This window comes from Mauremys reevesii, linkage group 9 (assembly GCF_016161935.1).
Source record: "Mauremys reevesii isolate NIE-2019 linkage group 9, ASM1616193v1, whole genome shotgun sequence".
NCBI lineage: Eukaryota > Metazoa > Chordata > Testudines > Geoemydidae > Mauremys > Mauremys reevesii.
In genome coordinates, this window is record NC_052631.1 from 53,492,195 (window position 1) to 53,518,479 (window position 26,285).

General features: G+C 46.5%; 1 protein-coding gene across 2 annotated transcripts in view; it reads left to right on the forward strand.

The window, feature by feature from the left end:
• RYK (receptor like tyrosine kinase) overlaps positions 1-26,285 on the forward strand; it is a 125,007-nt gene that overhangs the window by 72,054 nt on the left and 26,668 nt on the right. For both annotated transcript variants that reach the window (XM_039488365.1, XM_039488363.1), the window contains exon 9: positions 716-802. In XM_039488365.1, the coding sequence (XP_039344299.1) occupies positions 716-802 (87 nt within the window). The remainder of the gene's footprint in view (positions 1-715; positions 803-26,285) is intronic.

Here is a 26,285-nt window from a genome sequence, read left to right on the forward strand (position 1 = left end):
TTAAATCAACCTAATGTGTCTTATGTTCACCTAACTTTGTAGTGTAGACCGGGCCTAAATAGATGAGACAGACAAAGGGTAGGGAAAGGGATAACACAGTAGAGTGAACAATGCAATGGTGACAAAAGTCCTGTTAGGTGAATTTTGTTTAAATCCTTTCAGTGGGGTTACATTAAGTGGAATTGGAGATTAGCTAGTTAAAAGACAAAGGAAGGGAGGATGAGTGTTGTGGGGTATTGGAGCAAACAGCACAGGAGAGAATGTTCACAATGCAAACTTCAGAAAGCAGTCTGCTGTGAGTATGTTGGTCCTTGCTTTAAATGCTATCTGCAGCTACTGTACTGTTTCACTCTGTCTTGGTTGATCCCTACACTCTGTCCCAAAGGTCTCATGACTTTTTTGGAGGGGAGGGGGAATCATAACACAAAAGTCCTAGTGCCCCTCATAGAGGATGTAGGGGTGTCTTCTACACAATTCTGAGTCTGGTAGTTTATGGGCATGGATTGACAGTTTTGTTCTAATGAGGTATTCAGAGTCTGTCTTAAATATATTTTTGCCTTCCAAATCTCACTGCAAAAGCATTCAAACTTTCTGCTGCATCCTACAAGAACATAATTTATAATAACTCATCAAAGTGTGTTTATCTTAAAAGGTTTTTCTAATGTCGTAATATATTAACTATACAGTAGAATAATTTTGCGTGGTCTTTCCATAGGCACCTTTGGACGCATTTTCCATGGAATTTTAATAGAGGAAAAAGACCCCAGTAAAGAGAAACAAGTTTTTGTCAAAACAGTCAAAGGTAAGTTTTATTGTAGTGTTTCTCCCTCATGTTGTTCAAGTAGACTATGGCATGTTCACTGCATCAAATTTGCTTTTAAAATGGTAAGTAAAGTACACAGGTATATGTACACTCTCTTCCCAATGGCTGCCTTCTCCATAAAAGCATAAGCTTGGTAATGATGCCATCAGAAAAGGTCAGGAATAGAAATCTACTGTGCAAGAAAGATTGAATGTACCCTCCACCGGAGGTGCCAGTTACTGCACCTTTAATCTCCTTGTTCTCCAAGGCTTTAGTCCTATGCTAGTCAGTCCTATGCTATGTCAGTTAAAGTTTTTGTTCTTCAGCTGTTGATACTACAGAAAAATAATTGAAATATGAACACTTTAACCTGTTCTGGGCCCCCTCTATGAACTCCGTTTTAGAAAGAATGGGTAATTACACATGCCGTAATCCTCAATTTTTTTTATTTATTAAGCAACATGAGTATACAGGTGTCTATACTAAACATAGAGGAAGAAGAGATGGCTGCTGCCCAAAATGCATCCATTCTAAATTAGACAGTGGTTCAGATATACAAAGCATTAGATGGTCTCATTTTAAAACCATGCAAACTTGTTTAACCCATTTTCCCTTTTGTTGTAAGGTTAATAAGTTTTTGTAGAAGCGTATTTTAAGGAGACTTTAGATGCTGATGGATGGGCACACCATGAAAGCGGAGGAAGATCTAAGTGCATACTAAAGTTATGTGAAGGCCATGTTTCCACAGTGCAGCAATGGAGCTGCACTATGGAGGTATGATTTCTAAAGCACACAATGAATTGCGCACCAGTTGGTCTAGGTAGACCCTTCTGGTGCGGACTACGAGTTCCTTAGTGCATTTTAAGACACATTAATACAAGACACTAAATTGCACTAGGGAACTGTAGTGGGGTGCCTGCCCCACTCCTGGAGAACAGGGGTTAAAAGTAGCCAAGCTATGCTGATTGGGGAAGCAGCCACAGCTGGGGCCATGCCAATCAGGGCCCAGCTGGCCCTGATAAAAGGGCTGTGGGGCCAGGAGACAGAGGAGTTTCTCTCGGGCCATGGAGGAAGAAGGGATAGCTGCCTGAGAGGAAGGTACCTGAACTGGAGCAGTGCTGGGGAATAGGGCAAGGGAGCTGGGGAGCTCCAACCTGGTAAAATCCCAGTCTGCAGGCCTTGTTGAAGGCCTACAGAGGTACTCGGACTTCAGAGATACAGCCTGGGAATAGGCAAAGGCAGCGGGTCTTAACCTCTTACCAATGATGAGTGGCCATTACAGACTGCAGTCTGCCCCAGTGAGTGGGGGCTAGATGACTGGCAGTAGCCACTGAGGCAAGGTGGGTTTAGAGGGCTGGGGGTTCCCCTGGGAGGGGAGACCCAGAGTTAAGGGGGTACTGCTGGGTGCAGAACCCCAAGGAAAAGGGGCATTGGGGTCCAGGAGGGACACGGGGGCCCTAAGGCAGGTGAGACGCCAGCCTGCAGAGGGCGCTCCGGGCTGGACAAGAGCCAATTCTCAAGACGACCAGCAGGAGTTGCTGCACCGGTGAGTCTTTGCTTCTCTACAGGAACTCTTAATGTTCACCAGCAGCAAATCAATTAGTGCACTTTAGAAATCACACACTGGCAGTGGCCATTGCTCACCCATGTAGACATAACCTAACTGTACTCTAGGATGTCAGTATCTTAAAAAAAAAACTCATCCAGACCTTCCCTTCATAACTCTTAGTTATCATTGCTCTTTTTGGTAAAATACTCAGCACAATGAGACAAATTAAGTATTACATTGTAAAGGTTTGTGTGTTTGACCTTTTGTGCCGTTGTTACTTTAATTATGACATTCTTACATCATTTTGATTGAGTTAACTGGTGTTTTTATAGTTTGTCATTTTCCGTTTTGCAAATTTGAGCTTCAGTGAATAGGTTTCTTTTTCCATCTTGGCTTAGATAGCAAATAAAATCTTTCCTGGATTAATTTTTGACTGATGGCCAGCAAGGTTTTAAAATTTAAGCAGCCAGTTTTCTTATAGCCTGTTACTGTATTTTTCATATTACTATTTATAGAGGATGATTCTTTTTTAAAAAAATTAAAACTTCTGTAGCCAAACTTTCCAGTCTGTGCATTTCTTCCCTTTGAATATAAAATAGGAATTAACAAGGTTGGTAGGTGCAGAACATAAATGGATTTTCATTAGATCAGATGATAATGTTTGTTTGTTTTTTCAAACAAATGCTTCAGGACTTGTTTGAAAAAAGAAATCATCACCAGTCATTAATGTGCAGCTAGAGTAAAAACTAACAATGTTAGGAACCATTAGGAAAAGGATAGCTAATAAAACAGTAAATATCATAATGCCACTATATAAATCGATGGTATGCCCACACCTTGAATACTGCATGCAATTCTGGTCGACGCATCTTAAAAAAGATATATTAGAAATGGAAAAGGAACGGAGAAGGGCAGCAAAAAGGTATGGAACAGCTTCCATATGAGGAGAGATTAAAAGGACAGGGACCATTTAGCTAGGAAATGTGATGACTAGCGGGGATATGATAGAGGTCTGTAAAATCGTGAATGGTGTGAAGAAAGTGAATAAGGAAGTGATATTTACCCCTTCAAATAACACTAGAACCCCATGTCACCCAGTGAAATTAATAGGCAGCAAGTTTAAAGTAAAAGGAAGTACTTCACACAAGGCATGGTAAAGCAGTGGAACTCATTGTCAGGGGATGTTCATAGAATCTCAGGGTTGGAAGGGACCTCAGGAGGTCATCTAGTCCAACCCCCTGCTCAAAGCAGGACCAAACCCAACTAAATCATCCCAGCCAGAGCTTTGTCAAGCCTGACCTTAAAAACCTCTAAGGAAGGAGATTCCACTACCTCCCTAGGTAACCCATTCCAGTTCTTCACCACCCTACTAGTGAAAAAGTTTTTCCTAATGTCCAACCTAAACCTCCCCCTCTGCAACTTGAGACCATTACTCCTTGTTCTGTCATCTTCTACCACTGAGAACAGTCTAGATCCATCCTCTTTGGAACCCCCTTTCAGGCAGTTGAAAGCAGCTATCAAATCCCCCCTCATTCTTCTCTTCTGCAGACTAAAACAATCCCAGTTCCCTCAGCCTCTCCTCATAAGTCATGTGCTCCAGCCCCCTAATCATTTTTGTTGCCCTCCGCTGGACTCTCTCCAATTTGTCCACATCCTTCTTGTAGTGTGGGGCCCAAAACTGGACACAGTACTCCAAATGAGGCCTCACCAGTGCTGAATAGAGGGGAATGATCACATCCCTCGATCTGCTGGAAATGCCCCTACTTATACAACCCAAAATGCCATTAGCCTTCTTGGCAACAAGGGCACACTGTTGACTCATATTCAGCTTTTCGTCCACCGTAACCCCTAGGTCCTTTTCTGCAGAACTGCTGCCCAGCCATTCGGTCCCTAGTCTGTAGCAGTGCATGGGATTCTTCCGTCCTAAGTGCAGGACTCTGCACTTGTCCTTGTTGAACCTCATCATACTTCTTTTAGCCCAATCCTCTAATTTGTCTAGGTCCCTCTGTATCCTATCCCTACCCTCCAGCGTATCAACCACTCCTCCCAGTTTAGTGTCATCTGCAAACTTGCTAAGGGTGCAGTCCACACCATCCTCCAGATCGTTAATGAAGATATTGTGAAGGCAAAAAGTGTAACTGGGTTTAAAAAAAGAACTAGATAAGTTCATGGAGGATAGATCAGTCAGTGGTTGTTTAGGGATGCAACCCTGTGCTCTGGGAGTCCCCATGCCTCACTGCCAGATACTGGGACTAGATGACGGGATGGATCAGTTGATTGCTGCCCTGTTCTGTTAATTCCCCATGAAGCATCTGGCACAGGCCCCTGTTAGAAGACAAGATACTGAGCTAGATAGACCAATGGTCTGACCCAATATGACCGTTCTTATGTGCTTATGTTATGTTCAGGCATGAGTATTCCAACAATAACAATCTAGTGTGTGCATGTGGTAGTGGAGGAAATACCTTGGTAGAGAAACAGATTTCAGAATGAACATACGATCTGATGCAAAAGTAGAAACTGACAATAGACCTTTTTAAAAAGGGCATGCATGGATAAAAGTGATTTATTTAAAAAAACACACCCATTAGATAAGCAATCTCACTTGCCCTGTCACCAAAGGGGGGGGAGGGGGAACCCATGAAACTTGTTTTGAGAAACCCAAGGCAGATGTGGTTGAGAGGGATGCTGTTCCAATCCCTAGCCACTTTGCCCCTTCATTAAGTAGGCCTAGAGGTGGTGAGCCAGGAGAGGAACTGGATGGATCAGTGCTAAACATAATACCTTTTCAGACGTTGACTAGGGCTTTCCTGTCCCAAAGGTAGGCTTGGATCCGTCCCCATAGAACCAATGACCTATTGAGTCACGAATGTGACAAGTTAATTGTTCCCTCTACAAAGACTGTAAAATCATAGCTCTGTCCTCCTTTATCACCATCCATTTTTCATTTAATTTTGGGGAATATTGTTCATTGTGCAAAGACGATATGGCTCTTCAGCAATTGGCGATGATCTCAGAGGTTGCAGCTTTTTGTGTGACATGAGTAGCCAATGCTGTGACTACTTCTAATTTCTCTAGTTTTATTCTTGGAATAACAGAGGCCAGCTATAGAATTTAAGCTAGTTATAGGGTCTCCTGGTTTTTTTTTGTTTTTTTTTTGTTTTTGTTTTAAAAAGGGGTGGGGGTGGGGAGGAATTGTTTGGGGTGGGTCTCCACAACAAACAAAAGAATCTTCTGAATCCAATTCTCCTTATCCCAGATCCTGCTCCTTTCTGCTTCACCCTTTCAGACCCAGTTCCTCCTCACAAGCAGCCCTTCTGAAAGAGTTCCAGCCCTCACTTTGCTTCTCTGATACCAGTTGGAAGAAGATTTATCCCACTTCATGAAGGCTAAGTCCAGATCTGTGGATGGCCCAGTTCATAGAATTAGTTCAAGGGATGATCATTCGCCCATAGTTTTATCTTGGCCTGACTGCCCTTTTTCAGGTTCACTCAGTATTGTCAAGCAAGCAAAAAGGCTGCAAACGTTATATTTTATATGCGTTTTCAAGATTGTTATACATGATTACTTTAGGGCAGGTCATTATCTATTCAGCAATATTCAAAGATATTCAATCAGAGTAGCACAGGCTGCTTTGGTTTGAAAGGCTGTTCTCTCAAGATTACATCTGCAAAACCACAATGGGGGTCGTCATTGTCTCCCATTACCAGTCATTCCTGATTACTTGTGAGGCTAAGTGAAGTGTTCTGTCCTTCTTAATTTAAACCCACCTTCTCTATTGACAGTTTGTATATTCAGTATGTCAGTTTTCTTCTCTTAGACATCTTAGCCCCTGTTATCTTTCCCACTTGCAACGTGGTTCCTTGGGAAGTTTTGCTGACTGAGGTGGGAAAGGAGCATAGTCTTCTATAGGAAGTGATTGGCACTTTGTTCCCTCCTTTTTGTTGAGTGGAGTTGGATTAGCATCATGTAAGTATATCTTCAGAAGGAAGAAAAGACTGGCAAGTCAGTTCACCAGTAAGGGCAGGTCTCCTTAGTTAACTGCCCCTTTGCTTTTTGCTTTTTGTAATGTGACTCAGGTTTCTTCAGTTGCTTTAGTGGTTTTAGGGGTTTGCAGCTTAGACGCAGAAATGTCACTTGACATGTTTGCCAGCTTGAAATCAGTCCTGGGGATGCACATAGACTGTTTAACAGCACAGAAACAACACCTAGTGTATCCATTACAATAGGCCATGGCTTGGGTTCTGGGTACTTAAAATTTCATCTTAATGGAAACTTTTCTTGGATTTTTTCCCCCCTCATTTGTTCTGGGCTTCACTACTGAAGCTATTTCTTATATTAGTTATCACAGTTTTCCTCACCTCTTTAATAACAATGATAAGAGTATTGACAAGAGTCTAAAGGATTTTCTCTGCAATAGTTGGAAATTTTTTTCTGTCCAGAGTCTAGGGTCCCCTAAAAATGTACTTGTTTGTAAAGAAGAGGGCACATAAAACAGTTCTATTCTGCCATGATATCAATAATGAAGGTGCCCAGAGGTTTCAGTTAAGATCAAGGCCCTTTTGTGCTAGATGCCATATAAACAGAGGTAGACATGTGCCTGCTCCAATGGTCCTCTTAAAATCTTTAGGGAAGAAGACTATTGTGTTTGAAATAGAGAAAAATCGAAGAGGACTTTGTGGGGTGTTTTACATATAATAGGAGGCTGGTGGAATTGCTGGGAAAAGAAGCCTGGTTTCTGAAGTGGGTGGTAGATCTGTATCCTATACCTCTCATACAGTTGGTTGAAATCTCTGTAGTTAGGCCTGTGAGGTGGTTTTACCATTGTCCCAAAGATAGTCCATACTGCACGTGTTTATGACACTAACATTGCCAAAGTCCTGGAATCTTAAAATTCCACCTGCCGCAGAAAAGGGATATTCTTATTCATAACAATGTCCAGAGGTTCATCTCTTCTCAATGCATCTTGCCCCTCTGAGAAACTTAGTAGTTTTTCATGTGCCTTTTCAGCTTCAGACAGGCAGACCAGCTCTTCCCTGCTGAAAAGCAAATAAAATAAACTACAATTGGCTTAATATCTCCAGGCTCTTCGGTCTGCCATTATTGGCAGGGGGGATTCCTCTCCTCCCTCTAGTTACTACGACTCTGCTCCCCTGCTCACGCATAATGAAGTGCACCATGGTAGAGAACTGTAAGAGAGGGAAAGCCAGAAGCTGGCTCATCCACCTCCCTGCTGACTTAGTGCCTGGGTGAAGATCTGTGCCTGTTCTGTGGTGACCCAGGACCCTCGCAACTGCTCAGGCTGGAGCAGGGTTTCCTGCAGCTTCCTTCCCTCAAGCAGGAGAGCTATTGGGAGGAGGTGGCAGCAGCAGCACTTGAGCAGTAAAATCCTTCAGGCCCAGCCAGTTGCTTCCTCACCATACCATGGATGTTGGCCGAGAATGAAGAAAACCTTCAAAGGCCCAGGGAAACTCTCTGCTCGTGCAACCCTGACTGACCACAGCTGCTGCAATACCAGAGTAGTACTGACAGAGATCCAGAGCAGACAGAGCAAGGAGATCCTAGTATGGAGCCCTTCCTTCATTGTGTAGCATGCCCCTCTGCCCACCGTTGCAGTGACCCAGAAATGTCAACAAAGGAGACTTCATGACATCAGGAGACTTGAAGGATACCTATCCCCATTCAGTAGTCTCTCAGATGCTTCCTTCACTTTGCTTTTGGAGTACAAGACGAGTACAGGTCCTTGCACTTTGATTTAGCAACAGTATCACTAGTGTTTACAAAAATGCTTTTGTGTAAATAGTACCTCTGACAGGACAGGGTCTGTATCTTTCCTTTCCTGGGTGACAATCTCATCCAGAGTCGTCATCATAGATGATGACACCCAAATGACAAGGATACTGCAGTGCCATAGTTTTGTGATAAATTGGCAAATCAGTTGTTACCACCACTTCATCAGATTCCCCATCTCAGAGTGGAGATAGACACAGTTCTGCAGACAGCTTTCTTATTACAGGGAAGAAAAGAAAAGCTGAGGAATCACATCAAAACAGTCAACCTCTCAAGGGAAGTTACCCCATTTATATGCCTCAGTCTCTTCTGGGATCAGTTTTCTCCTATGTAGATATTCTGGGTGGGCCTGTGCTCATATGAGGTTGATACAAAGCTTATCCTTCCCTCCACTAGCTCTGATCCACTCTTCAATGAAGGTCTCTCTCCCCAGGAGGTTTGAGGCATTGAGATGATGGATGAGTCCAAGCAGATTCAAATCTGGGTTCCCAACAGGCAAATCTGTCTGGAAAGTTATCACCACATATGTCAGGATGGAGGGATGTGGCACTCTCACGGGATCAAGGATTGTCCAACACATCTGGTCCAGATATAAACTGGAGAGAGCTCAGGGCACTCAGTGATATGGTTTCAAGGTTCTGCTCCCTTATCTGGACTCCCCTCAAGCTGATCATAACAGATAATACCTAAACCAAGTCATACCTCAACAGGCAAGGGTTACAGTACTCTAAAGAGCTCATCTCCTGATGACTTTGGCAGAGGTGAATCTGTGGTCAATCCAGGAATATGACTGACTGGCTCAGCTGCAAAAAGTGAGGTAATTCAGAATGGAAAATGGACCCAGAGGCATTTCATTTCCTGGTAAAGGAACTTGGTCTCCCAGGGATGCATCTGTTTGCCTCCAGTGTGAATTATGAGGTTTCAGTGGAGTTCTCTCACCAATAGGATCATAAAATCAAGGCAAAAGATGCCCTGTTGCAAAGGTGGCCAAAGAGACACGTAAGTCTTCCTCTTCTCAACAGAATGCTACTGAAGATAAGTGCTCCTTCTTGCCTGGTATTTCTGATACTGTTCTGGCTAAGGATTTCTTGCTTCTTTGGCCTTGACATGACACACAGATCTTTCATGTGCTTTTCCTCTAGAAGGGAACTGAACAGGGCCAGTTATGCATTATATTCCAGATGGTCTGTGTCGAGCTGCTGTGCTCTTGAACAGAGAGCCTGTTAAAATAGAGGTAATCCAGAATATCAGGGTTGGAAGGGACCTCAGGAGATCATTTGGTCCAACCCCCTGCTCAAAGCAGGACCAATCCCCAGACAGATTTTTGCCCCAGATCCCTAAATGGCCCCCTCAAGGATTGAACTCAATCCTGGGTTTAGCAGGCCAATGCGCAAACCACTGAGCTATCTCTCCCCCCAAAGAAGTAGTGTAATCTACACTTTTAGCTCCCAGAATTACATCTACTTACTCAGCATACTCAAGGGCCTATTTGAGACTGACCCACTGGTTCCAGGACAAGTGTCTCACCCCTCACATTTGTATTGGTGTCACAGATTCTCAAATTTCTTCAAGATGGACGTAGGCTAGGCCTGGTGATTTGGAGGTTCAAAGGTTACATTGCTGCTTTATCTATTATCCTTGGGGCACCAGGTAAGAGGTGAATTTAATCTTAACCCAGATATTCGGCGTTTTTTGAGAGCAATATATTTTCTACTTCCTCTTGAAGTGCAGAGAATTCCTCCATGGGAACTTATTCTGGTTTTCAATGTCATTACTGGCTCTCCATTTTGACCCATTCATGAAAGTATTTCATTACTTTCCAACCTTTAAAGTGGCCTATTTGATAGACACTCTCTGCAAGATGAAGTGATTGCTGATTTGGGAGCTCTTTCCCTAGAACAGGGGTGGGCAAACTTTTTGGCCTGAGGGCCACCTGCGGGTTCTCAAACTGTATGGAGGGCCAGGTAGGGAAGGCTGTGCCTTCCCAAATAGCCTGGCCCCTGCCACCTGACTACCCCTGTCAACCCCCCACCCAACTAACACCTCCCCCTGCTACTTGTCCCATGACCACCCCCTCCCAGGAACCCCCACCCCTGACTGCCCCCTCCCTGGACTCCATCCCCTATTCAACCCCTTCTGCTCCCTGTCCCCTGACTGCCCTGACCCCTATTTACACCCCACCCCGACAGGCCCCTGGGACTCCCATGCCTATCCAACCCCGTTCCTCGTCCCCTTACCACTCCCCCCTCACAACCTCTGTCCCCTGACTGCCCTCTGGGACCTCCTGCCCCTTATCCAACCCCCCTTCTCCCTGCCCCATTACCATGCCGCTCAGAGCAGCAGGACTGGCAGCCACGCTGCCCAGCAGGAGGTTGCAGCACCGCCTCCCAGAGTGCTGGCGGCACAGCGAGCTGAGGCTGTGGGGGAGGGGGAACAGCAGGGGAGGGGTCAGGGACTAGTCTCCCTGGCCGGGAGCTCAAGGGCCGGGCAGGATGGTCCCCCAGGCCAGATGTGGCCCGGGGGCCATAGTTTGCCCACCTCTGCCCTAGAACCTCAGTGTACTGCACCTTCTATAAAGATAAAGTGGTACTCAGAACCAACCGTGTCTTAATACCAGAGATTAACTCCAGGTTCCATAGAGCACAGGAAATTACCCTTTCATCCTCCTGCCCGGCTCAGTTTCTCTCCAGAGGGAATGTGGCACTTTGGATGTCTGCAGAGCTCTCAAGGTATGTATGCACTGCACAGCTCAGTTAAAAAAGACAAATGCTTTCTTTGTGCTTTATCACCTAGTGTCATAAGGAAAGAAGTCCACAACCTCTCATTTTCAGATGGCTAAAATTGTATCCCAGGAAGTGTACCAGTCAAAAGTGTATGAGTAACTCCGTTTCCAAAAATGAGAGCTCCTTCCTTCAGAACTGTGCCAACTTCATGAGCAGAAAGATCATGTGTCTTTTTTTATAAGACAGATCTCTAAAGCAATCACCTGTTCATACCATATCCAAATTCTACAAGCTGAGCATCCAGTCGTCATCTGATGCTGCCTTCAGTAGACGGGTGTCTACACGCTGTAGTGTACCCGTAACTATTAGGAAAGGGTTACCTTCTTTCGCATCTGTAGGTAACTTTATATAGTTCTCCCTCCTCTTCTCCCAGTGGACACTGCTATGGATCTGTGGCCTTCGTGAATAAAAATAGGAACATTTATCTCAACTGAAGACATTCCTTGGAGCAATGAGATTCACAGATACAGCCGACCCTGAAAGTGCTGTTCATTAGAGAAAGATGCAGGATTGTTAGGTGGCAAACTGAGTACCAATTATAACAAGAAGCCGTACAGATATAGAAATGGGCAGAGTCCTAGAAGAAATTTAGGTTCCCCTTATCTAGTACTGGGAAGAACACTCTTCACAGGCAGCCTTAGCCAATTGATGCTGAGTCTTCACGACTGGCCGCTGATCAGGAAGTGGTGTTCAGGTCTTCCTCCAGTGGAGACCTGCAGAATTGGATCTTTGCCACTATCTGAACAAGAAACTGCCAGTCCTCTGCTCACAACACTAAAAGAGGACAGCCCTGGCAAGAGGCACATACATTCTCCATCCACTGTGAAGGGAGGCTTAAGTCTTATCCACCAGTGCTTCTGGTAACAAGAGTCCTTGCTAAGCTCCAAAAAAAAATTGGTTATCTTAGTTGCCCTCTCTATACTGGTCAAGGATTCTCAAATCTGCTGCAGATGTTTGTGACCGGCCTATTTGCTGGAATTGGCCCTGGATCATTGTCCAACCTAACTGCATCTCCACATAGTCTGTCTCATCAGCATAGTTGCTGACCAAGTAGAACTTAAGAACCATGATGTGTTCTGCCAGATGTTTCAGGCTCCTTCAGAGAAACCAGGGTACATCCAGAGGACCTATAAGTGAAAGATTTCCAGCCTGATGCAGACAGGCCATATTGGATAGCTGACAACTCACAAACATACAAACTCTGACTTCCTTCTTAACTTACCTGTTTGGCTTCAACAAGTACTACCTGTGTTCATTTACATCTATTTCAGCTGTAACAAACCAGTTGAAGGCAGTCTAGTGTCTTGGCTCTTCTCGGATTCATGCAGGGCTTGTTAGAGGGGAGAACATCTTGAGAAGAGTTAAAGACTTGTGGCACATGAAGTAGCAAGAGGGCAGGAGCTTGTTTGTGTGCAGTTTTGTTAAAGGTTATATGGTTTCAGTGCACATGGTGCTCTGCAACCTTTAATTCCCAGTGTGCCACTAAAATTATTTGAGTTTATAGGGTAGTACTTTCAAAAGTGAACGGATTTTTTTAATGCAAAAATGTTTGAGCTTAAGTCAATATCTTTGTAGTCTTAAAAGTACACATAGCTACATTATAAAAAGTAAACTGAAAGGTGTTCTTACCCTCCCAGGATCCTGTTTCTCCAGTATTTGTTAATGACATCTGACAGGTCCCAGTTGAACATCCCCTCTGGTGTCCTCACTAGACTGCTATGAAGGAAACCAGATGCTGATCCCCAGGTGTTTTTAAGTCTTGAACCTGAATAGAGCTCAGCCACTTGCCCCAGTTTCGGGCATCCTAAGCACATTCTTGAAGTACAGATCCACTTTCTAGCACCCCTTCTTTGGAGCTGGAACCTGCTATCCAGCTGTCTGGCCCCTGGGATCAGTGCTGACTCATCAGACTACCCCATAGTGTAAACACCCCCTCTCCCAGAACTCCACCCCAAGGTGTGAACCTTTTGGGTTACCTGAGAGAGTTAAGTGCAAAGCATAAATCACAGACATTTAGCACAAGATTCTAACACCATTGCTTTCTTATTTAACAGATAAAACACAAAATAGTACAGATCACATAGCACACAACAAACATCCTAAACACAGTGCCCCTCACTAGCTCACCCTTCCCTTAGAAGTCATCAGAGGACCATCTGTGTTCAGGTAGGTATGCAGAGTCCCCTGCCTCATCAGGCTGCTACGTGTTCAGTTGCTTCTCCTTTGTCCTCAGCTGGAGAAAAATGGCAGAGTACGCCAGATTGATCCCTTTTCATAATTTTCCAGTTTCCTCTGTCAGATGACTCTCTCGACAGCCTTGAAAGGTGACCAGAGACCCTACCAGTTGACTTCATTGCCAAGGCGACCAATCCCCTGAGAAACTAGTTCCTACTCAGAAGAACTAATCTTACTGTCTCAGCTATTTCTTTTCAACGGGAGAGCCCTTTAAGCAATGAACCTCTTGTTGTTCCTTTGACACTAGCCTTTGGAATTTCAGTCTAACATGGAGGCAAGCCAACAATGGAGAAGGCAAAGGGGCTGCACATTGAAAATGGAGTTTGCAGCTTGGTAAAAATACATACATAGTTCATGAATTCTGTGTGAGATCATAAATTGTTCAGACAGATTCCCTAAACTGTCACATCATTAAACACTTGAAGTAGGGAAAAGAATGCATCTTCCAGCCTGCATTAGATGTTTGAACTTCTCAGAAGAAACAGATTCCCGAACTCTCATCTTGGACATTAAGCAAATGAGGAATTTTTAAAATTTGTTTTCAGATATAATGTATTTGATGTTCTCTAAGATGTTGTCATTCAGAAAATATAAAAATTTAAGTTTCATTACTAAAATGCACTTCAATTCGTCTTAAGCCTTGTCTACACTATAGAGTTTTGTCAACAAAAATTATGCCACTTTAATTAAAGCTATGTTGCATGTCCACACTAAATTCCTTGTGTTGACACAGCGCATCCACAGAAGCAGCTCTTGCATCGAGGCAAAGCAGTGCACTGTGGGTAGTCATCACACTGTGCAACTTGCCTCAGGGCCTTTTGGAAAGGGTTTGCAATGCCTCATGGCAGGGCTGTCCTTAGGATTTATGGGGCCCTACGCAGTATTATTAAACTGGTGCCCCTGTGCCTGACAGCAGCCAGGGGGCAGGAAGGGACGAGGCAGCAAAGGATACCGAGATGCCCAGCCCACCTCATGGCAGTGGAGAGTCACAATTCCCTGCAGAGACCCCCATACCCTCTCCCTCATGCAGAATGTGCGCGCTGGCACATTCGGCTCTGTGAATACGGCCCCTGTCAAAGGACACTGCAGCCTGTGCTGGGTTTGCGGGAGCCGACCCACTCTTACCTGCTGTAATGGGCAGTGGGTGAAACTGCCGCTTGGGTAGGCTAGCTCCCCAGCCCACCTCTTCTGCCTGTGGCCCCACCCATACTCCACTCCTGCTCCGCCCCAGGCCCTGCCCTCTTCCCACTGTCTCCCTCCTCTCTTCCCTCCCTCACCCTGCTCACCCCCTTCCATCCAAATCCCTGAACCCAAATGAAGCAAATGACATTTGAAAAACCACTCTTCTGCAATTTCTTTCTAAAGAAAATGAAGCGTGTTTTCCACTGCATGCCAGATGGTGAAGACTGGACATGCAGAAGGTACCTCATTAAAAGCACTAAATTTGGGAATAAAAAATGTCAGTCACAGGGTTTTTTATATGCCCTGAAGTTTGTCAGAGATTTATTTGAAAAAAACTTTGTAGTAAGGGCGAGAGAGCTGTCTTGCTTAATACAACATTAAATATTATGGAATACATGATGCAGCTCTTCTGTTTTACATTTTCTTAATCAGTATTTCTAAGCTGATTTTATATTTAAAGGTACTCTTGAATCTTCATAATGTAATCATTCCAGATTACTACATATTTAACTCACTGAAACAAAGACATTATTTTAAATTGATCAGTCAGAGGTTTAGTGTGTTCATAACAATGTTCATTGCTTTTAGAAAAAGGAAGACTAATTTACTTTGTGTGAGCTCCATAACAATAGACATATTTATGAAATTTCACCAACTTTAAAAATATGTTTCCAAAGATTTTAGGCATAGCAAAGGATTTTATATTTTACTGGATACTGATTTTGCTGGAGGGTTCTCCTAACTATCTGATAAACTAGTTTTAAAAGTAAAGAAAGGGAAACTCTTCGGCCAGCTCCCTTCAGCAGGGGTGGGGCACCTGAAGGGAGAAAGGAATGGTCTGAAAGGACAGGAAGACTTTGGAAGCAAGTTTTTTTACTATAGTAATTAAAATGTGTATTTTAGATAAGGGTGGTCTTTTGAAGGATTTATTTAAAAAACTCTGACAATCCAAGCATTTAAGGCTAAAGATGAATGTGCATCTAAAAATCTATGCAAGGATTTTTTAGAGATGTGATTTTATAATCTTCACCAACTCACTAATGAAATATTTTTAAAACAAATTTTAAACTAAGGTCCTGTAATAGACTAACATGTTCTGAATAAATAATATTACAGTAATGCACAACTGTTTTTGTCAGTAAATTTAGAAACTGACAGTATATACCTGAGAGTTGGCAAATGCCTGTTAAATGGCTTCATTACCACTTGAATGGTTCTTTAACAGTTTCAGTGTTGTGCTAATAGGTATGGCAGGCTAGAAGGCTTTTTCACTTTTAAGTTATTAAATTCCCTCAGAAGGAAGACTCACCAGGCTGCAGCAGCCAGCTGTGGTGGGAGACTGCAGGAAGAGTCAGAACAGGGATAGGAAGAGGTGGAAGGGTGGACACTAAGACCCAGTGGTGCCCTAAATTTTCAGGTGCCCTACACAGCCTCCTATGCTGCATATGCCTAAGGATGGTCCTGCCTCATGGCACAGGTCCAGCATCACATGATGCAGGTTTCTCAGTTCCATCATTCCATTGGCATCTTAGTAGATTGTCAGCCGCTTTTCAACTGAAATGTATGTGGGGGAGGGGAATTGTGTGTGTGATGGGGGGATGGGAGGGAGAGGCAGAAACTGTGTGTTGGGGGTGTGTGTGTGTGTGTGTTGGGAGAAGTGTGTCGGCATGCTGTCTCTAAGTTCAGACAGCAGCCTGAGCAGCCAAGCCTGAGGGAGGGAGAACCCCCCATATCAGCCCATGGCTCAGCACAGCAGTCTCTTCCCCCTCCCCCCAATCTCTGCAGTAGCAGCAGGCTCTGCCTGCCCACTTATTCCACATTGATGGTTCTGTGATTCCCTCAGAGTTCTCCCACAGCCTCTTCAGCAGCTCTGTGAGCTCTCCACGCTGAGAAAGAAATGTCAAAGGTTCTTCGAGTGATTGCGCATGTGTATTTAACAATAGTTGTGTGTGCTCACCATGTGCACTGGTGTGGGAAGTTTTTCCCCTAGCCATACCTGTAGGGAAGCACCCCTAGTGGCCCCTGGAGTGGTACTTCCATGGTGCGTTATAAGGGGTGCTGCATGCTCCCCCAACCGTCAGTTCCTTCTTGCTGCCACTGAAGGTGCTTTGGAACTGCTCTGCTCCAGCTTTGCTATAGCTTGTCCCCAGAACGCTTGTTCGTTCAGTGTATGTGACCTGTAGTTAGTACTCAATTAGGTTTAGTTTAGTTTAGGTAGTGCACCTGGGCCGGGGTATGCCCCGTGCCCCGGGTTTTAAGTCGTGTGACACTTGTAGGTGCCCAATGCCAGTGAGTGATCCACATGTGGACTGTCTACGCTGTTTGGGTGAAACTCATCTCAGTGATCACTGTAAGATTTGCAAGTTGTTTAAGCCTCGGACTGAGAGAGAGAGACATTAGGCTCCAGGCTATCCTCATGGAGTCGGCGTTGACCCTGATCCCGAGTCGGCACCGGGCACCATGATGTCGGTGCACGGTGACCCCCCCCGCCGCCATCTACTAGTCGGCACCACTCCCCGTCCACAGGGCATGCCAAGAAGGCTAAGAAGAGGCCTTCTCCGCTGCGGCACTGGAGTAAATCTAGGGCAGAGACTAGACACGTGTTGGGCAGTCCTCGATCCCCATCGGCCTCTAGGCCTCCTACTCAAGTTGAGCAGAGCAGGCTTCCCCAGATGTCCGGATGCCCTCTATGCCGGAGGCAGCCTGGGACATTATGTCAGTGCCAGTACCAGGAGCACTGCCAATGTTGGCCCCTTGCTCCAGAGGCAAGCCGCTGCTGGGATTTCGGCAGTCACCCCCGACTCGGTACTGGTCTTGGTCGAGGGAACATTCCCGATAATGTTCGCCACTCAGCCACCATTCCGTGTGTAGTCCACCTGGGTCGCCGTCGACTCCCACCAGGTTGTCTGGCTGGGTTCCATCTGACCGAGACTCCAGGCACCGCTCCGCCTCAAGGAGCGAACACCAATAGGACCAAGGCAGACGCCGTCGAAGGTCCTCGTCTCAGAGGAGCTATTGTAGCCGGTCGTGACACGAATGTCAACGCCATTCCCGTTCGTCGTCCCGCTCCAGGATCCCGCCATGGCACTGCTCCCGCAGACCCAGGAGTCAATCACCGGCGAGTCACCATCACGGATCCGCCCGTTGGAGCCGATCGCCGAGCAGCTGTTACCGACGGTACCGGTCCTCCACATCGAGGTCACGGTCTTGGGGTCGGCACCGCCCCTCCGGGTCCAGGGACAGTGGTAGGTCATACATCAGCCCAGCCTCCCTTCATAGCCATCCATCGATGGGTCAGGCCAGCCAGGCCGAACAGCCCGCTCCCTCAGTGCCACAGTAGGTGCAGTGGCACCCGGTCCCATGGCTGGCATAATGGTGCCAGTGGGCACTGTGGCCCCCGATGCAGCCCTCAGTGGGGGTTCGCTTGGTGGCCAGTGCCTCAGAAAGGCAATCGGCCTCCCTCTCCCGACCTCTGAGGAAGGAGTCGGTGGGACGTACATCCTCCGCACCATGCCCAGAGACCGACCAGGTGGTGGATTCTCTGGTGCTAGTGGACACACAAAGTACGGCACCAGCCTCTTTCCTCTCACCTGATGAGGCAATTGCGGCCCCTCCTCCTTCCCTCCCTCGGGAGGACTCTAAGGCCCACCAAGAACTATTAAAAAGGGTGGCATCAAGCCTCAACCTCCAGGCAGAGGAGGTGGAGCAGCCCTCGGACTCTCTGTTTAACATACTGTCTGCCTCTGTACTGGGCAGGGTGGTCTTGCCTCTCCACGAAGGGGTGGCTAAAATTTCAAATGCCCTGTGGCAAACCCTGGCCTCATTGGCCCCCATCTCTAAGAGAGTGGAACGTAAATATTTTGTGCCTGCTATGGGGCATGAATACCTATACACCCACCCTGCCCCTAACTCTCTGGTGGTCGAGTTGGTCAACCACGGAGTGGCAGTGCCAACCAACCCTACTCCGAAAAATAAAGATTTGAGGCTGGACTCATTTGGAAGGAAAAGTTATTCGTCCTCGAGCTTCCAGTTACGGGTGGTGAACCATCAGGCTCTCCTGGGCAGGTATGAGTTCAACCTGTGGTGCTCTTTGCCCAAGTTCAAGGATTCCCTCCAGGAACGTGACAGGAAGGAGTTCAAAGCACTGGTGGAGGAGGGTACAGCACTGCCAGGGCAACCCTGCAGGCAGCATCAGATGCAGCAGACATGGTCTCCGCGGTGTCCATGAGAAGGGCATCATGGCTCTTGCTCTCTGGGCTGTCCAGTGAGGCACAGACCTCCTTGCAGGACCTCCTGTTTGACGGCAAAGCTCTGTTTGCAGAACAAATGGATATAAAACTGCATGGCCTGGAAGATTTCCATATGATGCTTCAGACTCTGGGCCTCTATGTTCTGGCTCTAGCTAAACCTAAGATTAAGCTGCAGCAGGCTTCTGCCTAGGCCGCCCACTCTAAATACAAGCCCACTTATAAAAAGTTGCGGGACTATAAAACGCCTGCAGAGGCAGTCTTGGCCTGCCTCCCAGCCTGGGTGGTCCTCCAAGGGCAAACAGGCAGGGAAATGGCAGTTTTGATAGGATGCCTGTGGGCACCCTGCCAGTTCTCATCAGGGATCTACTCACAATAAAGCTTCCCTTCTCCAACCGGTTGTGTGCTTTCCTCACGGAGCTGACCTCAGACCAATGGCTCCTCAACACCATCTCCTGGGGTTACACCCTCCAGTTTACCTCCACCCCACCTAACCACCTGCCCCATCCCTCCTGGGGGACCCCTCTTATGAGGCTCTGATTGAGCAGGAGGTAGGGTATCTCCTTGGCCTAGGAGCGGTGGAAGTGGTTCCAGTGGAGTACGAACGCAAGGGGTACTACTCCCACTATTTCCTTATTCCGAAGGCCAAAGAGGGGCTCAGGCCATTCCTGGACTTGCGAGACCTGAACCAGTACACGGTAACGCTCAAGTTCTGCATGGTTTCCCTGGCCTCCATCATTCCCTCCCTAGATCCCGGGGACTGCTACGCTGCCCTCGATCTGCAGGCAGATCCACATACTTATGTTTGACGGCAAAGCTCTGTTTGCAGAACAAATGGATATAAAACTGCATGGCCTGAAAGATTTCCATATGATGCTTCAGACATCCATATATTTGAGAGGCACAGACGCTTCCTCCGTTTCAGAGTTGGGCAGGAGCACTACCAATTTATGGTCCTCCCATGGCCTGTCCACTGCCCCCAGGGTATTTACAAAGTGTATGTTGGTGGTGGCTGCTGACCTCAGGTGCTGTAGGATCCAGATCTTCCCCTATCTGGATGACTGACTACTCAAGGGCAACTCCTGGTCGCAGGTATGGGATCACGTGGTGCTTCTTCTGTCCACGTGCTCCACTTTGGGCCTGTTGGTAAATGACACCAAGCCCACATTAGTCCCAGTACAACACATAGAGTTTATTGGGGCAGTCCTAGACGGCACATCGGCCACCACTTCCCTCCCACAGGACAGGTTCACGACCCTGAAAGGGCTCATCGACATGGTCACAAGGTTTCCAGTGACAACAGCCAGAGCGTGCCTCCAGCTCTTCGGTCACATGTCGGTGTGCACATATGTGGTCTGCCATGTCAGACTCAGGGTGAGGCCCCTCCAGCTCTGGTTGACCTCAGTGTTCTCCCAGGCCAGAGACAGGATGGACAAAGTCCTCACTGTGCCCGTGGTCGCCTCCCTATGATGGTGGCCCTCCCTGGGGAACATCCTCCATGGGTTACCATTCAGAGGGAGGCCCCCGTCGATGAAACTGGTGTCTTATGCATAGGACCTGGGGTGGAGAGCCCGTGTGTGGAACGTTCAAACCCAAGGTCTATGGTCTGCGCAGGACCTGGCCCTCCACATAAACGTCCAGGCATGCATGGCCTTCCGCTTGCACCTGGAGGGCCAGGTGGTCAGGGTTCTCACAGACAGCACAGCCTCGATGTTTTACATCAACAGGCAAGGCAGGGCCTGATCCTTTGCCAGGAAGCCCTCAGGCTGTGGGACTTCTGTATAGCCCACAACATTTGCCAACAGGCCTGCCACCTACCGGGCACCTGGAACTCACAGGCGGATCGGTTGAGCAGGGACTTCTCCTCTCAGCATGAGTGGTCCCTTCACCCAGAGGTGGTGTACAGACTTTTCCAAGAGCGGGGAACTCCCCAGGTGGACCTGTTTGCGACCTGGCAGAACCGTCGCTGTACCCAGTTCTGCTCCGGTGGGGCGGGGGCTGGGGCGGGGTGCTAGCTCCGATGCCTTCCTCCTGTCCTGGTTGGGCTGGTTTCTCTATGCCTCTCTCTTCCCCCCCTCCCCCTGCCTTCCCCTCCCTGATTCCCACTGATAGGCAAGGTCCTGGAAAAGATAAAGACTGCAGGGCCCGGGTCCTACTAAGTGCCCTGGGATGACCCAGGCAGCATTGGTACAGGACCTTCACAGGCCTGGCAGTCGCCCCGCCATGGCCATTGCCGTCCCGCCCAGACCTGCTCTCCCAGGACCAGAGCCACTTCCTCCACCCCAACCTAGCGTGGCTGCTCAATGGTTAGGCCGGGAGGAGAGGACGTGCTTGGAAGGGGCTCAGCGTGTCCTCTTGGAAAGCAGACAACCCTCCATGCGCTGAGCCTACTTCGCAAAGTGGTCTCAGTTCTCCCGATGGGCGGCTGAGTGGGACGTTTACCCCATGGCTGCCCCGATCAAGCTCATTTTGGACTACCTCCTTCACCTTAGAGCCCAGGGCCTGGTGCTCTCATCCATCAAGGTGCACTTGGTGGCCATATCGGCCTTCCACCTGCCGGTGCAGGGCCACATGGTATTCTCCCATGCTATAACTGGATGATTCCTTAAGGGATTGGATTGTCAGTTCCTCCATCCCCTAGTGGGACCTGAACCTGGTGCTGGCCTGCTTCACGGGCCCCCCATTTGAGCTGCTAGCTATGTGCTCCTGGTCCATCATGCTAGGTACCAATACAAACATATTAAGAGCGAGGTGATAACCCTTGTTCTGTGGCTGGAAGTATCAGGTTGTTCTTATGCTGCTCCACATGATAGTCTTTGATGCTCAACAGCTTGACACAAGAGACATTGGGCTAAGATTTTCAAAAGCAACTAGTGATCTTCCGTTATTTGTGTCCATCTTGTCTGAAAAGGCTTTTTAAAGAGGTTCCTCGGTACTTTCTGTAAACCAGACCCCTTTAAGGTGTCTCACGTTGGACATCCAGAATTATAGGTCACTTGAAAATCTTGGTCTTGATCTCTCTTACTCAATTCTTGCTTGTTGAGACATTGAGCTATTGTGGAATATTGACACAGAGCAGTCTCATGAAACGGGATGTTGGGTGTTTTGATCCTAGAAGTAGTGATCATGCCACATACTGCAACTCAATGCTTTAGAGTTTGTAATGGTGTGGAGTGTTGGATGTTGGCACATATCTATCAGCATTTAGAGGCCAGCAGCTTTTACAAATTAACATCTCAAAAGGTGATTAGGGTAGCTCTTTAAAGTCTTCAAGGAGTCAAAACTTGTGGCTCTGTTACTTTATGGGAACCCTGGAGTGTTTGGCTTAGTTCACTGGCAATGTTAAGGGCCACAGCAGCACTCTAAAAAAAACCCATCTCCACGAGGGGTGCAACTACCAGCGCTCGTGAACTATCTGTACTGGCATGTTACAGTGCTGAAACTTGCAGCGCTCGGGGGGTGTTTTTTCACACCCCTGAGCTAGAAAGTTGCAGCGCTGTAAAGTGCCAGTGTAGACAAGCCCTTAAACTCAAAGTTGCAACTTGACACATGAATTCAGTGTCGTAGTCTGGGAGAACGTAGCCTCTTAGTAGCACTGCCCATAAACAGAGGTTTTGATACAAGAGATTTGTCATATGGTTTCAATCACAGAATTGCCCTATGGCCCAAGTAGAGGAAGTTAAGACCACTGTAAGGAGTCACCATAGTTTAGCCTCAGTGCAAAGATTCCCACAATGCTTGCACTACAGGTGCTGGGCTGTATATTGCCAAATGTTATAAGGACATAATATCCTCTGCCAAAGGAAGTAGGTGCTGAAGAGTTCTGTGTGTGCTGTTGTGAGTTCTATCCAAAGTACAGCACAACTGATGCAAGACAGTTGTAAAACTTCACTATATATAATTCTAGATCTTCCAGGGGCACAAATAGACACTATCAAAATCATTCCTTGTTACGTGAATGTCAGGATATTCAAAGATGGATGGCTGTGGGAGCTTCTGGGTGCTTGGAATTCTTGAAAATCAGGCTACTTATTTTGGTTCCTAAATATGGACTTACGACCCCAATTATATCACCATTTTTTAATGTCTTGGCCAGTATAACTAATGAAAAAATAGTTATTAAAATGAATGATAACAACTGCAACAGGGCAATTGCATTATTTCTATTCATTTATCCTTTTCACCATGAGTCATTCTTCCAAAGAAACTTTGGAAGTAGTGGGCCAGATTCTTTTGAGCTACAACTGGTGTAAATCCAGAATAATTACATTGACTCTCATGTGGTTCCTCTACATCGTCATTGGTGTAACTCAGAACAGGATTTGGCTTTGTGCTCCTATTGTTTTTTCCTGAATGCATTGCATTTATATAATTTTGTTTTCCTGCAGAAACAGGTTGACTTATAGAAAACAAGGAAATAATATTGATAAGAATACACAATACGGATGCTGGAACTGTTTCACAAGATAAGATTTGGATTTCCGTATATACTTGAATGGGAGTCAATCATCCTTTGGGAGCCCTGCCCCTAAAATATAATGTTCTTTCTGAGCTGAAAGGAAACAATGGAACATACTGTAGTTTTTCGGTGAGCCATTGTTGGATTTCATGATGGAGAGAGGAAGGGCATTGACAAAGCAATATACTGTCTGCAACAGTATTACTGTGAAGAGATGGATGAATTCATTGTCACTGTAGGAATTTTTTCTAAACAAGCTTAACTTGTTCTGTAGACTTTACAGCCAATTTAAACTACCTTCTGACCTGGAACACTAGATTATTGCAACGTAACTTCTAATTTTAAAATACTAAAAAGTAGTTACGTGAGTGCAGGGTCAATTCCTCTTTCTGAGAGGTATACAAGCCAAGCGTACAGGTTTTAAAATAAAACATAAAATTAAATAACCTCTTTTCTCACAATGTAGTAGTTCTGGGCTCAACTGTAGCGGGAGTGAATCTGGTAATTAAAGTTGCCTATGCATTATTCTGAGATCTCATTTCCAGTGGCTTATAACTTCTTGTAACTTACGTTTTGGCCTGGAATTTTCCAAGCCTACTTTCTTCTGGAGGGTGCATTTTTTTTCTGGAAAGTTTGAGCAAAAAGAAAGGTTCAGCTATTCATAAGAACAAATTTTAACAATCTCAGTCTGGTAAATGAGGGCTCTGTTGCTTGTGTAACTCCGGCCATGTGTATGCTACAGAGTTTAGTCGACTTAAGCTGCTTTAATTACATCAATTGTGCATGTCCACACAACTCCTTGTGTCAGCAGAGTGTCCACAGTCTGTGCCGTTGCATCAACAAAGAGCATTCCATAGTGGGTAGCTATCCCACTGTGCAACTCACCACCTTCTGCCACTGGGAGATCTGGGAACAGATTGCAGTGCATCATGGGGGCATGCTCACTGTCCCATGATGCAGTTCTTTCTGTCCTATCATTCCATGGGCTTCTGACCTTGCTTTGTGCTGTTTTTGAACAGCCTCTGTAAACTGTATGCCCACCATCTCTGCCTGAAAGCATGGGTCCTGAACTGCTGACCAGTCTGGTGATCAGTGTTATGAACACAACGCAGCTGGTCCTGCAGTGTTTCATGAGCTGTGGAACAAAGTGAAGCTATGGTGCCTGCCCTGCTGTGGGCAATGGAAAGAAATAATTCAAAATTGCTGCTGGCATTCACAGAGTAGCTACACACAGTGGACTGTCAATACTGGGCTCAGGAAATGAGCACTGAGGGGTGGGATTGGATTGTGATGCAGGTATATGAGGACGAGCGGTGGCTGCAGAAGTTTTGGATACATAAAGCCACCTTCCTGGAACTGTGTGCGCCACTTGCCCTAGCATTGCAGCGCAAGGACACCAGAATGAGGGCTGCCCTCACAGTGGAAAAGCGAGTGATGATCGCTGTGTGGAAGCTGGCAACTCCAGCCTGCTACCGATCAGTTGCAAATCAGTTTGGAGTTGGAAAGTCCACCATAGGGGTTGTGGTGATGCAAGTGTGTAGGGCCATTAGTCGCCTCCTGCTATGAAGGACTGACTTTGAGTAATGTGCAGGAAATACTTGATAGCTTTGCAGCAATGGGATTCCCTAACTGTAGCAGGGCGATAGATGGCACGCATATCCCAATTTTGCCCCCAGACCATCTTGTGATGCCATCAATCATAAGAGCTACTTCTCCATGGTTTTGCAAGCACTGGTGGATCACTGGGGTGTTTCACTAACATCAATGTGGATTGGTCAGGGAAGAGTCATGATGCATGAATCTTTAGGAACACTGGACTGTATAGAAAGTTGCATGCTGAGACTCTTTCAAGACCAGAGATTCCAGTGGGGGATGTGGAAATGCCATAGTGATCCTGGGAGACCTCACCTACCCCTTGCTCCCCTGGCTCACAAAGCCTTACACTGGGAACCTAGACAGCAGAAAGAAGTGCTTCAACAACAGCCTCAGCTGGTGCTGAATGACCATTGAATGTGCCTTTGACAGATTAAAAAGTCACTGGTGCTGCCTTTTTGGCAGATTAGACCTCAGTGAGGCTAATATTTGGATGGTTTTTGCAGCCTGCTGTGCTCTGCATAATATTTGTGGAGTGAAAGGGGAAAAGCTTCCCTGGGGTGGAGCGCTAACGTGGATCATCTGGTTGCTGATTTTGAGCATCCAGATACCAGGGCAATTAGAGGGGCTCAGCAGGGGGCTGTTCAAATCAGGGAGGCTTTGAAGGAGCATTTTGACAATGAACCTGAGCAATGTTTCCTCTTATTTTTTCCATCCATGTGCAGAATACACAGGTATGTGCCTATGTGCGCCACCAGTAGGAACAAAAACCTATATATAATATATATTTTTAAAAAGCTACCATAGGGATAATTACTCCAGCCAGGTTAGGCATTTTAGAACTCACTACTCAAAGAATTAAATTTTAAGTGTAAGAGAAATAAAAATTATGAAATGCATAGACCAGTCAAAACACTAAAATAACACTTTGAAAGAATAAAAGTACAGAGAATATATGTGCATTGTGGGAAGTAACAACAATAATACAAGTATGTGTTGGGAGGTGATTGTGAAAGAGACTGTGTGTGAGAGAGAGAGAGAGAGACTGTGTGTGTGCTGGCTGGTGGGGAAAGCTGTACACTCTCTCTCAAATGCTTACTGAAAGCTCTCCTGCTCTGTCCTGAGTCCTGTTGTCTCTCTTCTCCCCCCCCTCCCCCCACTCTGTGAAGATGGGGTACATGGGATGGGAGAGAGTGAGTGTGTTTTGTGCGTGGGGGAGAGAGAGAGACTGAGCTAGCTGCTGGGGAAATCTCAGAAAAAGTGCACTGTCTCTTTAAGAAAGGCACTCGTTTAGACCACAGCAGCTCCTAGTCCTCCTGAGCCAGGCTGTCCCCTCTGCCCTGCTCTGCGGAGATAGGGTGTCCCCCTCCCCTGTACCCCATCAGCACCCTCCCTCACACTCTGCAACGGGAGCAGCTGCAGGATGGAGCGACGTGGGGGGAAGGGCACCTGAACACATGCTGCTGGCTGTACGTGCTCTGCTACCAGCTGGGTGCCACTTACATCTCTCCTACACAGCTTCCCAAGCATGCAGCTTACAGGGAACACAGAGTCCCAGTAATGTGTCTTTGTAATGCATTTGGCCAGGCAGTGTTTACTTGCTGCCTTAAATGCCCCTCGTAATGCTTTCTTCCTGAGCTTTAAT